This window comes from Rhinoraja longicauda, chromosome 15, assembly GCF_053455715.1.
Source record: "Rhinoraja longicauda isolate Sanriku21f chromosome 15, sRhiLon1.1, whole genome shotgun sequence".
Taxonomy (NCBI): Eukaryota; Metazoa; Chordata; class Chondrichthyes; order Rajiformes; family Arhynchobatidae; genus Rhinoraja; species Rhinoraja longicauda.
The window spans coordinates 50,890,601-50,906,443 of record NC_135967.1 but is presented as its reverse complement, the minus strand read 5'-3'; the positions used below and the strand labels follow the sequence as shown (position 1 = coordinate 50,906,443).

General features: G+C 51.1%; 1 protein-coding gene across 1 annotated transcript in view; it reads right to left on the bottom strand.

Annotated features, from left to right (window-relative positions):
• Positions 1–408: 408 nt before the first annotated feature.
• The window catches only part of LOC144600314 (dedicator of cytokinesis protein 11-like), a gene marked incomplete at its 3' end in the record, with an annotated part of 68,531 nt that continues 53,096 nt past the window's right edge, over positions 409–15,843 (bottom strand). The window contains exons 16-23 of the mRNA XM_078411879.1: positions 10,239–10,318; positions 9,952–10,139; positions 9,794–9,859; positions 7,439–7,531; positions 5,489–5,612; positions 4,557–4,678; positions 3,642–3,725; positions 409–498 (exon numbers count right to left, since the gene is read on the bottom strand). Of these exons, the coding sequence (XP_078268005.1) occupies positions 409–498; positions 3,642–3,725; positions 4,557–4,678; positions 5,489–5,612; positions 7,439–7,531; positions 9,794–9,859; positions 9,952–10,139; positions 10,239–10,318 (847 nt within the window). The remainder of the gene's footprint in view (positions 499–3,641; positions 3,726–4,556; positions 4,679–5,488; positions 5,613–7,438; positions 7,532–9,793; positions 9,860–9,951; positions 10,140–10,238; positions 10,319–15,843) is intronic.

Genomic DNA, 15,843 nt, shown 5'->3' with positions numbered 1-15,843 from the left:
CATCGTGCTCCCACACTCGCCTACACTTGGAGCAATAGATAGTACACATTATTAACCAACATGCACGTCTTTGGGATGTGGAAGGAAACCCACGTGGTCACAGAGGCACGTGGCAGTTGCCAGCCCAGTTCAGCATCGGGCTCATGTCTCTGGCACCGACAGGCAGCAGCTCGAGCCACTGCAACAGTGTGCACTGTAACAGGGCTTCATCTGTCCTCGATTACACAGGAGTTTCTGGAATTAATATCCTGCACAACACAACATGCTGACTTACTCCAGCACTTTGTCTCTTTTTCACCGCGCAACGAAAGCTTTTCCCTGTACCTCGGTACACGTGACACTAAGCTGAACTCAGTTGTGCAGTGTAGGTTTCCCTGCACACCGGCCACACATGGGGCCAGTACTTACCTTCAAGTGCTTGACAAGGTCTCCCGCCATGTCCTGCACTGCTGACTGGCTCATCTGACAATGGTGGAAGAAATTGTGCAGGTACTGATCCTGTGGACAAAGCACATATCACACGGCCAGCGGGGGTTACCAGAGCTTGCAGCTAGAACAACAACAGATATGATTCAACTCAACTATGCAATCTTCTTCATTGACCTCCATTTACCTGTGCGTGGCTCTGACCGAAGGTAGACACAAAATGCTGCATTAACTCAGCGGGGCAGGCAGCATCTGGGGAAGAGAAGAAATGGGTGACGTTTCGGGTCGAGACCCTTCTTCAGAAGAAGGGTCTCGTCCTGAAACGTCACCCATTCCTTCTCTCCAGAGATGCTGCCTGACCCGCTGAGTTACTCCAGCATTTTGTGTCTACCTTCGATTTAAACCAGCACCTGCAGTTTTTTTGTCCTCCATGTCTCTGACCGGCTGGTTATGAGATGCAGAGGCTTTTACTTGCAGGTCTTACCTCCCACCTCTGGTATCAACTGGATGTGTAGGAGATCATTGGACCCTTCTTATCGTTTTCACCGAGCCCACAGCCTACAATGGCCACGTTACTTGTTTGCATATCTTTCATTCATTTGTTCTATAATCTCTCCATCACCGTCTCTATCTCTCATTTCCCTTTCCCCTCACTCCCAGTCTGAAGAAGGGTCTCGACCCAAAACATCACCCATTCCTTCTCTCCACAGATGCTGCCCGTCCTGCTGAGTTACTCTAGCATTTTGTGTCTATCTTCGGTTTAAACCAGCACTTGCAGTTCCTTCCTACACTGTATTTACTGGTGTATACAACCCGGCTGAATTATAGACGAGATAGGAAAGTCTGGAAAAACTCAGCCTCTGTGGAAAGAATGCTGCCAGACCCGCTGGGCTACTCCAGCATATCGTGTCTATGGAGGAAATGATTCCTGCCTTCAGTCTGTAGTTTCTCATGGCTAATGTTAGTGGGTGTCCATGTCCGCCCCCTTGCCCAGCGGCGGACTGGGCTGCTGTGGTCAGGGCTGCTCCAAAGCTCCGAGACATTGCGTGCTGGACCTTGCTGCTGATGGGGCAACGTTTGGCCAGTTATCCTCACCACACCTCCATGTCAATGTGCAGAGGCAATTATCAAAGCAGAGAATTACACTGCCAGGAGATGGTCACTTGGTGACACAGAGTGCTGGAGTAACTCAGCGGGTCAGGCAGCATAGAAACATAGAAACATAGACAATAGGTGCAGGAGTAGGCCATTCAGCCCTTCGAGCCTGCACCGCCATTCAATATGATCATGGCTGATTATCCAGCTCAGTATCCCGTACCTGCCTTCTCTCCATACCCCCTGATCCCTTTAGCCACAAGGGCCACATCTAACTCCCTCTTAAATATAGCCAATGAACTGGCCTCAACTACCTTCTGTGGCAGAGAATTCCACAGATTCACCACTCTCTGTGTGAAAAAAAACTTTCTCATCTCGGTCCTAAAAGACTTCCCCCTTATCCTTAAACTGTGACCCCTTGTTCTCACCAGAGATCTTCCAGCATCTAGCCTGTCCAACCCCTTAAGAATTTTGTAAGTTTCTATAAGATCCCCCCTCAATCTTCTAAATTCCAGCGAGTATAAGCCGAGTGCAGCAGAGTGCTGGAGTAACTCAGCGGGTCAGGCAGCATCTGTGGAGGACATGGATAGGTGACGTTTCACAGAGTGCTGGAGTAACTCAGCGGGTCAGGCAGCATCTGTGGAGAACATGGATAGGTGACGTTTCATAGAGTGCTGGAGTAACTCAGCGGGTCAGGCAGCATCTGTGGAGAACATGGATAGGTGACGTTTCATAGAGTGCTGGAGTAACTCAGCAGGTCAGTTAGCATCTCTGCAGAGAAGGAATGGGTGACATTTCGGGTTGAGACCCTTCCTCAGACTGATGTCAGGGGGGGGGGGGGGGGCGGGACAAAGAAAGGACGTAGTTGGTCACTTGGTGATTCCCAGCTGCACTACCAAAGCCGATGGCATGGTGGCGCAGCGGCAGAGTTGCTGCCTTACAGAGCTGGCAGCACCAGGTTCGATCCTGACTACGGACGCTGTCTGTACAGAGTTTGTACGTTCTCCCCGTGACCTGCGTGGGTTTTCTCCGAGATCTTCAGTTTCTTCCCACACTCCAAAAACGTACAGGTATGTAGGTTAATTGCCTTGGTATATGTGTAAATTGTCCCTAGTGCGTGTAGGATCGTGTTAGTGTGCGGGGATCGCTGGTCGGTGCGGACCCGGTGGGCCGAAGGGCCTGTTTCCACGCTGTGCCTTTAGACTAAAAAAAACTAAACTAAACTAAAAAAAAAGCCCCACCCAACAATCCCATCCAGGGCTTTTGCCAAACCCCCCCATGCCAACTCTAAATCACAGAATCTGCTGCCAAACTGCTTCTGACGAGTCAACATGTCACGGTGACTTTCAGGCTCATTCCTCCTCCCTTGTATCAGTTTACTCAAGCCTGGGCCCTCCGGTTATCAACTCTCCTGTTCACACAAGCAGATTCTCTCCAAATAACAAACGTCTTGTAATTCATTAAGTGTGGGGAAAGAACTGCAGGTGCTAGTTTAAATCGAAGATTGTCACAAAGCGCTGGAGTAACTCAGCGGGTCAGGCAGCATCTCTGGAGAGAAGGAATGGGTGACGTCTCGGGTCGAGAAGGGTCTTGAACCAAAAACGTCACCCATTCCTTCTCTCCACAGATGCTGCCCGACCCGCTGAGTTACTCCAGCACTCTGTGAAACGTCACCTATCCATGTTCTCCACAGATGCTGCCTGACCCGCTGAGTTACTCCAGCACTCTGTGAAACGTCACCTATCCATGTTCTCCACAGATGCTGCCTGACCTGCTGAGTTACTCCAGCACTCTGTAAAACGTCACCTATCCATGTTCTCCACAGATGAAGTAAGTTCTTCATTAAATCGCTGGTTGCCCTTCCATGCTTTAAAGACTGAAATCCCAGCTCCTGTTGCCCTTTCAGCTTCCTGTAGCTCTCGGTAACAAGTGTGGTTCCTTCAGCACGGGTCCTCTTTGTGAAGAGGACTCTCCACCCTCTCCCAGGTCTGGAGATCCATTGGGAGCTGCTGCCCACAGATGGACCTGGTCCACATAGATCCAGGTGCCAAACCCCAGCACCTCCGCGCCACCCTGGAGACGTGTGGGACGTGTGGGACGTGCACACTGGAGATACCTACCTCCGTGTAGATTGTGGACACCAAGAGGTTTCTCACTTTCAGCAGAGGTTTCCCTCCGTCTATCCACTTAACATCTGGAGCGTGCTGCCAGGAGAGGAAGAAATGTAGAGATCAACGTATAGACTGCACTTCAGAATGTTATTATGTGGAATTGTTTTCAGTGCAGCCTCTAGATTGGCCGGATACGAGCTTGCATTGAGTTGTACAACACGAAAAAAGGCCATTCGGCCCATCCTGTCCCTCCCCTCCATAGTAATGCCATTTTCCAGCACTTGACTCTTGCTTCCTGCTATACCTGTGTTATTCAGATGCTGACCTATTCACTAGGGTTTAAGGTGAGAGGGGAAAGATTTAATAGGAACCCGAGGGGGAACCTTAAGGATTTTGAAAAAATTGGGGGGAAAAAGAGGGATCAATAACCAGAGGGCAGGGGTTTAAGGTGAAAGGTGAAAGATTTCATGTGAACCTGGGGGGCAACCTTTTCAAACAGAGGGTGGTGGATGTGTGGAACGAGGTGCCAGAGGAGGTAGTTGAGGCAGGGACTATAACCAGGGGCCAAAGTCTAAGAATAAAGGGGGGGCCATTTACAACTGAGGTGAGAAGAAACTTTTTCACCCAGAGAGTTGTGAATTTGTGGAATTCTATGTCACAGAGGGCAGTGGAGGCCAAATCACTGGATGGATTTAAGAGAGGGGGGAGGGAGAGGGGGGAGGAGAGGGGGGAGGAGAGGGGGGAGGAGAGGGGGGAGGAGAGGGGGGAGGAGAGGGGGGAGGAGAGGGGGGAGGAGAGGGTGCTGCACCAATGCAGGAGAGGTTTGGGCCCAATGGGTCCACTTGGTCTAGCAATGTTACAAACATCTATCTGATCTCCCGTCAGCTACAGAAATGGCCAGGTAGATGATGGATACTCACTCACCTTCTTGGTGTCAGCGGCCTGCTGGCCCAGGTACCCTGGAGGAAGGTTGGTGGACACCGCCAGCTGCTGCTCCGACGTGACCACACGGCCATCCTTCAGCAACGGCAGCCAAGCAAAGCCAACTGAAGGAGACACCAAGCAACCCAGTCACTAGAAGCAGCACACTCACACACCGAGTCAGAAGCCCAGGCCCATGTTTGGCCATATCCCTGCAAACATTGCCCATCCATGCACCTGTCCAAGTGTCACAAGGTCAGAAGTGATAGGAGCAGAATCAGGCCATTCGGCCCGTCAAGTCTACTCTGCCATTCAATCATGGCTGATCTATCTCTCCCTCTCCTGCCTTCTCCCCACAACCCCGACATCCGTACTAATCAAGAATCTATCTATCTCCGCATTGAAAATATCCACTGACTTGGCCTCCACAGGCACCATAGAACATAGGGATCTCAATGTATCCAACTCAGCCCATATCAGACAAAGAGCGCTGCCCAAATCATCACTCGCATTACATTAACTTAGTGTTGTGGAAAAGCACATCCACCTGTACATTACATTAAAGGCTGCACACTGATCAAACATTTTAATGACACCTGATGTGTCATTAATATTGAATGCTAACTGTATCATGGAATTAATTGCCACACGGATGGATGGATGGATGGATGGATGGATGGATGGATGGATGGATGGATGGATGGATGGATGGATGGAGTCTTGATTAGTACGAGTGTCAGAGGTTATGGGGAGAAGGCAGGAGAATGGGGTTAGGAGGGAGAGATAGATCAGCCATGATTGAATGCAGAGTAGACTTGATGGGCCGAATGGCCTAATTCTGCTCCTATCACTGATGCAAAGTGTTCAGGAAGCTGAGTGGAGGCGGGACAGTGATGGGTCCAGTGCTGGTCACTGGGCTGATGAAGCTCACGTACCCTGAGTCTCCACGGCCTCACGCTTCTTTGTTGTCCCCTTGCTGTTGATGTCACAGCTGACGTGGTAGAAGGTGAACAAGAGGTGGTGCTTCTCGTGGAGATGGGCAGGTAGCTCCACCTTGATCTACAGTGGCACAGAAAGAACAGGTGAGGAGTTGCCCTGTGTGGGGATGCACAGACAGAGCCCACTCTGCAATAGGCCTTACTTCACCAGATGGCAGAGGTAGTGTGGAAACAGGCCCTGTGGCCCACTGAGTCTGCACCGACACGATAACCCCGTACACTAGCACGGTCCCACACACACCTCCACACCGACACGATCACCCCGTACACTAGCACCATCCCACACACACCAACACGATCACCCCGTACACTAGCACGGTCCCACACACCCACGCACTGTGATCACAATAGACAATAGGTGCAGGAGTAGGCCATTCGGCCCTTCGAGCCACCGCCATTCAATGTGATCATGGCTGATCATTCTCAATCAGTACCCCGTTCCTGCCTTCTCCCCATACCCCCTGACTCTGCTATCCTTAAGAGCTCTATCTAGCTCTCTCTTGAATGCATTCAGAGAATTGGCCTCCACTGGCTTCTGAGGTAGAGAATTCCACAGATTCACAACTCTCTGACTGAAAAAGGTTTTTCCTCATCTCAGTTCTAAATGGCCTACCCCTTATTCTTAAACTGTGGCCCCTTGTTCTGGACTCCACCAACATTGGGAACATGTTTCCTGCCTCTAACGTGTCCAACCCCTTAATAATCTTATACGTTTCGATAAGGTCCCCTCTCATCCTTCTAAATTCCAGTGTATAGCCTAGTCGCTCCAGTCTTTCAACATATGATAGTCCCGCCATTCCGGGAATTAACCTAGTAAACCTACGCTGCACGCCCTCAATAGCAAGAATATCCTTCCTCAAATTTGGAGACCAAAACTGCACACAGTACTCCAGGTGCGGTCTCACTAGGGCCCTGTACAACTGCAGAAGGACCTCTTTGCTCCTATACTCAACTCCTCTTGTTATGAAGGCCAACATTCCATTGGCTTTCTTCACTGCCTGCTGTACCTGCATGCTTCCTTTCACCCTGTACACTAGCACGATCCCACACACACCAGGGACACCAGGGACAATTTTTACAGAAGCCAATTAACCCATAGACCCAGGGAGGAAGCCCACGCAGGTCACGGGGAGAACGTGCAAGGTCAGTACAGACAGCGCCCGTGGTTAGGATTGAACCTGGGTCTCTGGTGCCGCGAGGCAGCAACTCTACTGCTGCCCCACCGTGCCGTCTCCACCGCGCCCCACCGTGCCGTCTCCACCGTGCCCCACCGTGCCGTAACTCCACCGTGCCCCACCATGCCGTCTCCACCGCGCCCCACCGTGCCGTGTCTCCACCGTGCCGTGTCTCCACCGTGCCCCACCATGCCACAACTTCACCGTGCCCCACCGTGCCACAACTCCACCGTGCCACAATGCCACCGTGCCGTAACCACCGTGCCCCACCGTGCCGTAACTCCACCGTGCCCCACCGTGCCGTGTCTCCACCGCGCCCCACCGTGCCGTAACTCCACCGTGCCATCTCCACCGTGCCCCACCATGCCGTAACTCCACCGTTCCCCACCGTGCCGTGTCTCCACCGCGCCCCACCGTGCCGTAACTCCACCGTGCCCCACCGTGCCGTGTCTCCACCGCGCCCCACCGTGCCGCAACTCCACCGTGCCATCTCCACCGTGCCCCACCATGCCGTAACTCCATCGTTCCCCACCGTGCCCCACCGTGCCGTAACCACCGTGCCGTAACTCCACCGTGCCACAATGCCACCATGCCACAACTCCACCGTGCCCCACCGTGCCGTCTCCACCGTGCCCCACCGTGCCGTCTCCACCGCGCCCCACCGTGCCGTAACTCCACCGCTGCCCCAGCGTGCCGCGGTGCATAGACTCACCTCGTTGTAAAACTCTGGGCTCTGCTGATGATGCAAGACCGTTGCGCACGTTCTGGTCGTGAATATTGGACCTCCAGGCTTCCCGTAGATACACTGTGCACAGATATTAATAGGGTCACATTCTCGCTCTCAGCACAATCTATTTCATACGTCACACTCAAAGTAACAGGATTTCCACATGAACTGCGTGAATGCTGCCCACTGATAACATTTTTTTTGTTGCAACTTGATGTGTTATTAGTATTGGACGGTAAACTGTAAAATTAGAACCATTCCGTGTGACATCTCCATGGACTGGTGTTATCTTGCCCAATACCTCACAAGATCTACCAATTGGTAAAACCCTGTTTGCGTTGAAGATAGACTACGGCACGCTTCTCCATGGATTGTCACCTTGTGGTGGTGGAGAAGCTCGTGTGGTCCTGAGACCCTGAGAGCGATGCCGTCTGGAGCTACGCTCCTGGTAGGGTCACCCATGGGGGTAAGGTCGAGGGGGGGGGGGGAGGTCCCTGACAAAGAGCGATCCAACCGAGACCTCAACGGTGGAACAGGCCGAGGGAGGATGGCGGCTGACTTTAGTGGAGCGTCACGACGGCTGGGAAGGCGGATGGATGAAGGCTGCAGCAGAAAAGGGTCCCCGGTCGTCTTGGACTCCACGCCACTGGATCCTGACCCAGATCTGTCAAGGGCCGTGTGGTGGCTGTCTGTGCACCAGTCTCCCCACGTTAAACAAAGTCACGCACAGGCGTCCGACCCTATGGGGAGGACAGTCACACTCGCTTCCAGTGACCACCGATGGTGATGATAAGACTAAGGCATGGCAGCAGCAACACTCTCCTGCACAGACAAGTATGTTTGTATCCCTCAATATCTGGACCTCATGAGCCTCTGCCATGAAGATGCTCAGTGTCAACTTCATTGTTGGCCAATTTAGCAGAGAGTTGCACTGATTCACCAGCCTCACCAACAAATCTCTTCCCACCTCCACTCTGCACGGCCAGCATCCGATGTTAAATGGGACTGTCATATGAGGAAAGATTGGAAAGACTGGGCTTGTATTCACTGGAGTTTAGAAGGATGAGAGGGGATCTTATAGAAACATGTAAAATTACAAAAACGACTGGACAAGCTGGATGCAGGAATAATGTTCCCAATGTTGGGGGGAGTCCAGAACCAGGGGCCCACAGTCTAAGAATAAAGCGGAGGCCATTTAAAACTGAGGTGAGAAGAAACTTTTTCACCCAGAGAGTTGTGAATTTGTGGAATTCTCTGCCACCGAGGGCAGTGGAGGCCAAATCACTGGATGAATTTAAAAGAGAGTTAGATAGAGCTCTAGGGGCTAGTGGAGTCAAGGGATATGGGGAGAAGGCAGGCACGGGTTACTGATTGTGGATGATCAGCCATGATGACAATGAATGGCAGTGCGTACAGGCTCAAAGGGCCAAATGGCCTCCTCCCCAACGTATTTTCTATGTTTTTATGTAAATCTATGAGCCTGGTTGTGGAGGGGATGAGGGGGATTGAGAATGTGAATGCACGCAGTGCTGTACCCAGCTTAGGGGAACCAAGAACCAGAGGACATGGGTTCTAGGTGAGAGGGGAAAGAATTAAATGGCACCCAAGGGGCAATTGTTTCCACACAGATGGTGGTGGGTGTCTGGAACGAGCTGCCAGAGGATTTAAAAGATATTTAAAAGATATTGGAGTCAGAGTGCGGTGAATCTGTAGAATTCTTTGCCATAGACGGCTGTGGAGGCCAAGTCAATGGATATTTTTAAGGCAGACATAGATAAATTCTTACACGTAGATAGATTCTTGATTAGTACGGGTGTCAGTAATTATGGGGAGAAGGCAGGAGAATGGGGTTAGGAGGGAGAGATAGATCAGCCATGATTGAATGGCGGAGTAGACTTGAAGGGCTGAATGGCCTAATACTGCTCCTATCACTTATGACCTTATGACACCTGGACAGGTACAAGGACAGGAAAGGTTTCCGAGCATATGGGGCAATGGAGGCCAATCCTCTGAATGCATTCAAGAGAGAGCTAGATTGAGCTCTTAAGGATAGTGGAGTCAGGGGGTATGGGGAGAAGGCAGGAACGGGGTACTGATTGAGAATGATCAGCCATGATCACATTGAATGGCGGTGCTGGCTCGAAGGGCCGAATGGTCTACTCCTGCACCTATTGTCGATTGCAATCACGGGGAAATGGGGCCGGTTTAGATGGGGCATGTTGGCCGACATGGACGTTGAGGTGAAGAGCCCTCTTTGGTCCTAGATCATATCATCAACTGGTTTTACTTGACCCCCCCATTCTGCATTGAGTCACGTTCTACACAGACTCTCTCTCTCACCTTCAGTGGGGATGTCTTGTCTGCATCAGAATCCCGCACCTCCACACAGACTGCAATGTTCCGTGCCTGAGGGCAGGGAGAGAGACATCAGTACTAGACACAGTCAGGGACTTGGTAAACGACCGGGTTCAGACACCGACCGGCTGGTAACTAAATACCTTAGCAAAGGTTTTCTGGTTATCGTATTTCAGCTGAATGGGATAGACGTACAAGTGGTTCTTGAAGGTGGTGAAGGGATACATATACTTGGTGATGTCAGCAACAAATTCTTCCACTTCAAACCTCACGTGATGGCAGCCAGCTTCTGCAAAAGGCTTCACGGGCATGTAGGATGATGTGACACAATCTGAGCGAGACAAAGAAGGTGCATATCACTGCCCACAGCGACCACAGGCCTCCTCCGTCAGACGGCCAAACACGCGGGATAACGCGATGAGATACTCACTGGCAATGTCTGGGGCAACTGGCTCGATAGAGACGTCAAGGTTTCCTGGAATCACCTGCAGCTTGGATATTTTCTCAGCCCTAAATCGGAAAACATCAGAGCGGATTGTAAACACACCACGAAATAATCAGAATGAACGACTCCTTGCAGGTCTGAAGAAGAGTCTCGACCCGAAACGTCACCCATTCCTTCTCTCCTGAAATGCTGCCTGACCCACTGAGTTACTCCAGCACTCTGTGAAACGTCACCTATCCATGTTCTCCACAGATGCTGCCTGACCCGCTGAGTTACTCCAGCACTCTGTGAAACGTCACCTATCCATGTTCTCCACAGATGCTGCCTGACCCGCTGAGTTACTCCAGCACTCTGTGAAACGTCACCTATCCATGTTCTCCACAGATGCTGCCTGACCCGCTGAGTTACTCCAGCACTGTGAAACGTGACCTATCCATGTTCTCCACAGATGCTGCCTGACCCGCTGAGTTACTCCAGCACTGTGTGATACCTTGCAGGCTGATAGTTAGCAATGCAAAGCTGCAATTACCTCAGCTCTCCCTGCCTCAGGAGACAGAGGATATTCAACGTCTTCAACGACTGCTACAAACCTCTACAAATGCTCCACAAAAGCACACTGTCGGCCTGCAGCACAGCTCGGCCTGGGAGCAGCTCGGCCTGGGAGCAGCTCGGCCTGCAGCACAGCTCGGCCTGGGAGCAACTCGGCCTGGGAGCAGCTCGGCCTGGGAGCAGCTCGGCCTGGGAGCAGCTCGGCCTGGGAGCAGCTCGGCCCAACAACACAAGCAATGACAGCGAGCCGAGGATGAAGCCAGATCCATCACACAGACCATCTCCCCACCACTGACTCCATCTCCAACATAAACAAAGGCTTCTTCCACCCCGGCCATTCCTCCTTCTTCCCGCTCCCGACCGGCAGAAGGTGCAGAAGCTTGAGAGCGCGCACCACCAGACTCAGGAACAGCTCCTTCCCCTCTGTGATCAGGCTTCTGAACGGCCCTCCCATAAGCTAGGGTTCTGTCCGATTCACCTCTACCCCATTGCGGACATTGGATTTTGTCTGTGGAACTGATGCGCTACGATGCTGAGAACTATATTCTGCACTCTGTATCTGCCCCTTTGCTCTACCTATTGTGTTTGAGTTTGGCCTGACTATATTTACATATGGTATTGTCTGATCTGATACGATAGTCGACAAAACAAAACATTTTGATAGGCGTGACAATATTAAACTTAAACTGAAACCTCAGAGGGTGTGAGCTATAGGGAGAGGTTGAGCAGGCTGGGTCTCTATTCCATGGAGTGCAGGATGATGAGGGGGGATCTTAAAGAGGTGTACAAAATCATGAGAGGAATAGATCGGGTAGATGCAAAGTCTCTTGCCCAGAGTAGGGGAATTGAGGACCAGAGGACATAGGCTCAAAGTGAAGGGAAAAGATTTAATAGGAATCTGAGGGGTAACCTTTTCACACAGAGGGTGGTGGGTGTATGGAACAAGCTGCCAGAGGAGGTAGTTGAGGCTGGGACTATCCCAACGTTTAAGAAACATTTAGACAGGTACATGGATAGGACAGGTTTGGAGGGATATGGGCCAAACGCAGGCAGGTGGGACTAGTGTAGCTGGGACATGTTGGCCGGTGTGGGCAGGTTGGGCTGAAGGGCCTGATTCCACACTGTATCACTCTATAACGTGGTTCCGGGGGTTCAGTGTGGAGCACCCCTATAACCGGGGGGTTTGCAGTGGTGAGTTGGTGGGGGGGAGGGGCGGTGGGTGGTGGACAGGACAGGTTTGGAGGGATATGGACCAAGTGCAGGCAGGTGGGACTAGTGTAGCTGGGACATGTTGGCCGGTGTGGGCCTGATTCCACACTGTATCACTCTATGACTCTACAAGATAGTGTGAGCATTGAACACCCAACAAGGAACCGAAGACACAGAATGGTGTCAGGGTCGTTCCCTGAACACCACTACATATCACGTGCCATAGACACATATCTCAGCGTGTAGGTTATTGAGATTAATGTTGAGATTAATATTTCTCCCTCTACTTGTATTGCTCAATACCAGAGGAAGCAAACATATTAATGGCTTTCAAAAGACACTTGGACAGATACACCGATCGGCCAAAACATTATGACCACTGACAGGCGAAGTGAATAACATTGACTATCTTGTTACAATGGCACCTGTCAAGGGGTGGGATATATTAGGCAGCAAGTGAACAGTCAGTTCTTGAAGTTGACGTGTTGGATGCAGGAGAAATGGGCAGGAGTAAAGACCTGAGCGATTTTGACAAGGGCCAAATTGTTATGGCCAGACGACTGGGTCAGAGCATCTGTGAAATGGCAAGGCTTGTGGGGTGCTCCCGGTCAGCAGTGATGAGTACCGACCGACAGTGGTCCGAGGAGGGACAAACCACAAACCGGCGACAGGCAGGGTGTTGGGCGCCCAAGGCTCATCGATGCTCGAGGGCAACGAAGGCTATCCCGTCTGGTCCGAACCGACAGAAGGTCGACTGTGGCACAAGTCACAGAAAATGTTAATGGTGGTCACGGGAGGAATGTGTCACAATACACAGTGCATCGCACCCTGCTGCGTATGGGGCTGCACACAGAGGACCAACAGCATATTAGGCAGGTGGACGTAATGTTTTGGCTCATCAGGTCATAATGCTTTGGCTGATCGGTGTGTGTGAGTAAGAATAGTTTAATGGGGAAAAGGACCAAATGCAAGCAAATGGGACTTGCCCAATATATTAGAAAGGAACTGCAGATGCTGGTTTATACCAAAATAGACACAAAGTGCTGGAGTAACTGAGCAGGTCAGGCAGCATCTGTGGAGAAAAGGGTTTTTCCTTCAGAGATCCTGCTGAGTTCCTCCAGCATCTTGTGTCCAGTCCAATATAGCAACTTGTTCAATCTTTCCCCTCTTACACCGACATCCTCATGTTCTTGATTCCCTACTCTGGGTAAAAGACTATCATTCACCCCATCTATTCCCCTCGTGATTTTGTGCATCTCTGCCAAGATCACCTCTCATCCTCCTGAGCTCCAAGCAATAAAGTCCTAGCCTGCCCAACCTCTCCCAGTAGCTCAGGCCCATGAATCCTGGCAACTCCATCTCCGATATAATCAAAGACGTTTCCCACCCCGGCTGTTCCTTCTTCTCCCTGCTCCCGTTGGGTGGAAGGCACAGAGGTTTGTACGTGTGCACCACCACACTCTGGAACAGCCTCCTCCCCTGTCTTCAGGCAGTCCTCACTATGCCCTGTTAGTGGCACCTTTACAATAAGATCTAACAATAAACGCAACCTGCTGTGCCAGGCACTGCCTGTCCTGAAGGATTATCAGTGTTGAGCAACTGGATGGAAGAGGAGAGGTGAATGATGTCAGTGCTGAACAAAGGTCAACGGCCACACTTACACCATCACCAACGTTAGATATAAACACAGCAGCCACCTGACCAACCGGGCATCACGGGGAACACAACAAGTCACTGTACCCGAGGTCAAGTTAGGGCCTCAGTACAACTGGTGTAATCAGAGAACAGTGCAGCACAGGAACAGGCCACTTGGCCCACAATGTCCGTGCTCTGAACAAGATGTCAAGCTAAACTGTGTACACGATCCATATCCCTCCAATCCCTGCACGTCCAGTGTCTACCTGAGCATCGTACCTGCCTCTGCCACCGCGCTAGCTCCAGGCACACCATCAGTCTGTGTAAAAAAACGTGCCCCCTCTGCCTTAAAGATATGCCTTCTAGTCTTTGATATCTCCATCCCAGGAACAAGGTTCTGACTGTCTACCCTATCTGTGCCTCTCGAGGTTGATGATGACAGAATGATTGACATAATCCTTTATGGCAGAATGGCAGGACTGTCATATGTTGAAAGACTGGAGCGACTAGGCTTGTGTACACTGGAATTTAGAAGGATGAGAGGGGATCTTATCGAAATAAGATTATTAAGGGGTTGGACACGTTAGAGGCAGGAAACATGTTCCCAATGTTGGGGGAGTTCAGAACAAGGGGCCACAGTTTAAGAATAAGGGGTAGGCCTTTTAGAACTGAGATGAGGAAAAACTTTTTCAGTCAGAGAGTTGTGAATCTGTGGAATTCTCTGCCTCAGAAGGCAGTGGAGGCCAATTCTCTGGATGCTTTCAAGAGAGAGCTAGATAGAGCTCTTAAGGATAGTGGAGTCAGGGGGTATGGGGAGAAGGCAGGAACGGGGTACTGATTGAGAATGATCAGCCATGATCACATTGAATGGTGGTGCTGGCTCGAAGGGCCGAATGGCCTCCTCCTGCACCTATTGTCTACTGTGGTAGACCATACAACAGTACAGCTCAGGGACAGGTACTTCAGCCAACAATGTCCATGCCCAACATGATGCCAACAATGTCCATGCCCAACATGATGCCAACAATGTCCATGCCCAACATGATGCCAACAATGTCCATGCCCAACATGATGCCAACAATGTCCATGCCCAACATGATGCCAAGTTAAACTAATCCCCTCTGTCCGCACGTGATTCATTTCCTTCGCTCACATCTCCCCCTCTACAATCCCAGGGCCCCTGTTAATAACCTCGCTCACATCTCCCCCTCACATCCCTTCGCTCACATCTCCCCCTCTACAATCCCAGGGCCCCTGTTAATAACCTCGCAAACTTAACATGAACCGGAAGCTGGATAAACATTCCCGGACAGGTCAGAGAGAACAAGGCAAAAGTGTTAAAGTATTATGAAAATAACAAAATCATGAGAGGAATAGTTTGGGTAAATGCACAGAGTCCCTTGCCCAGAGTAGGGGAATCGAGGACCAGAGGACATAGGTTCAAGAGTTTCACACAAAGGGTGGCAGGTGTATGGAACGAGGTGCCAGAGGAGGTAGTTGATGCTGGCATTATCACAACATTTAAGAAACATTTAGACAGGTACATTGATAGTATAGTTTGAGAGGGATTTGGGCCAAACGCAGGCAGGTGGGACTAGTGTAGCTGGGACATGTTGGCCGGTGTGGGCAGGTTGGGCTGAAGGGCCTGTTTCCACACTGTATCACTCTATGACTAGTGTAGCTGGGACATGTTGGTCAGTGTGGGCAAGATGGGCCGAAGGGCCTGTTTCCACACTGTATCACTCTATGACTAGTGTAGCTGGGACATGTTGGCCGGTGTGGGCAAATTGGGCTGAAGGGCCTGTTTCCACACTGTATCACTCTGTGACTCTCAATGCCAAGGCTTCCGAAGAGTTAACAAAACTGGTGGGAAGAAAGCAGGTCAGGGTTTCATGCTGGATCTGAAGTCCAAGGTTTCAGAGATGATTAGAGTTCAAGTACTCAGTGGCAAATGTTTGGATAAAACACGATTTAGCAATGGCAGGATGCCGATGAAAAGAAAATCCAGATCACCAGCTGCAGGAATCTGTTCTGGGTCTTCAACAGCTCTCGTTGTGGCAGGGAATATCACTGAGCGCAGCCTGGATTTAGGGCGAGCAAGCTCAGAGGGGCATGGGTAGTTAGCGTGTAGTTGTGTCATCGTGCTTGGACCAACGGCCCGTGAAATGTGAGCATTCAAACCTGTGATCATGTCTCC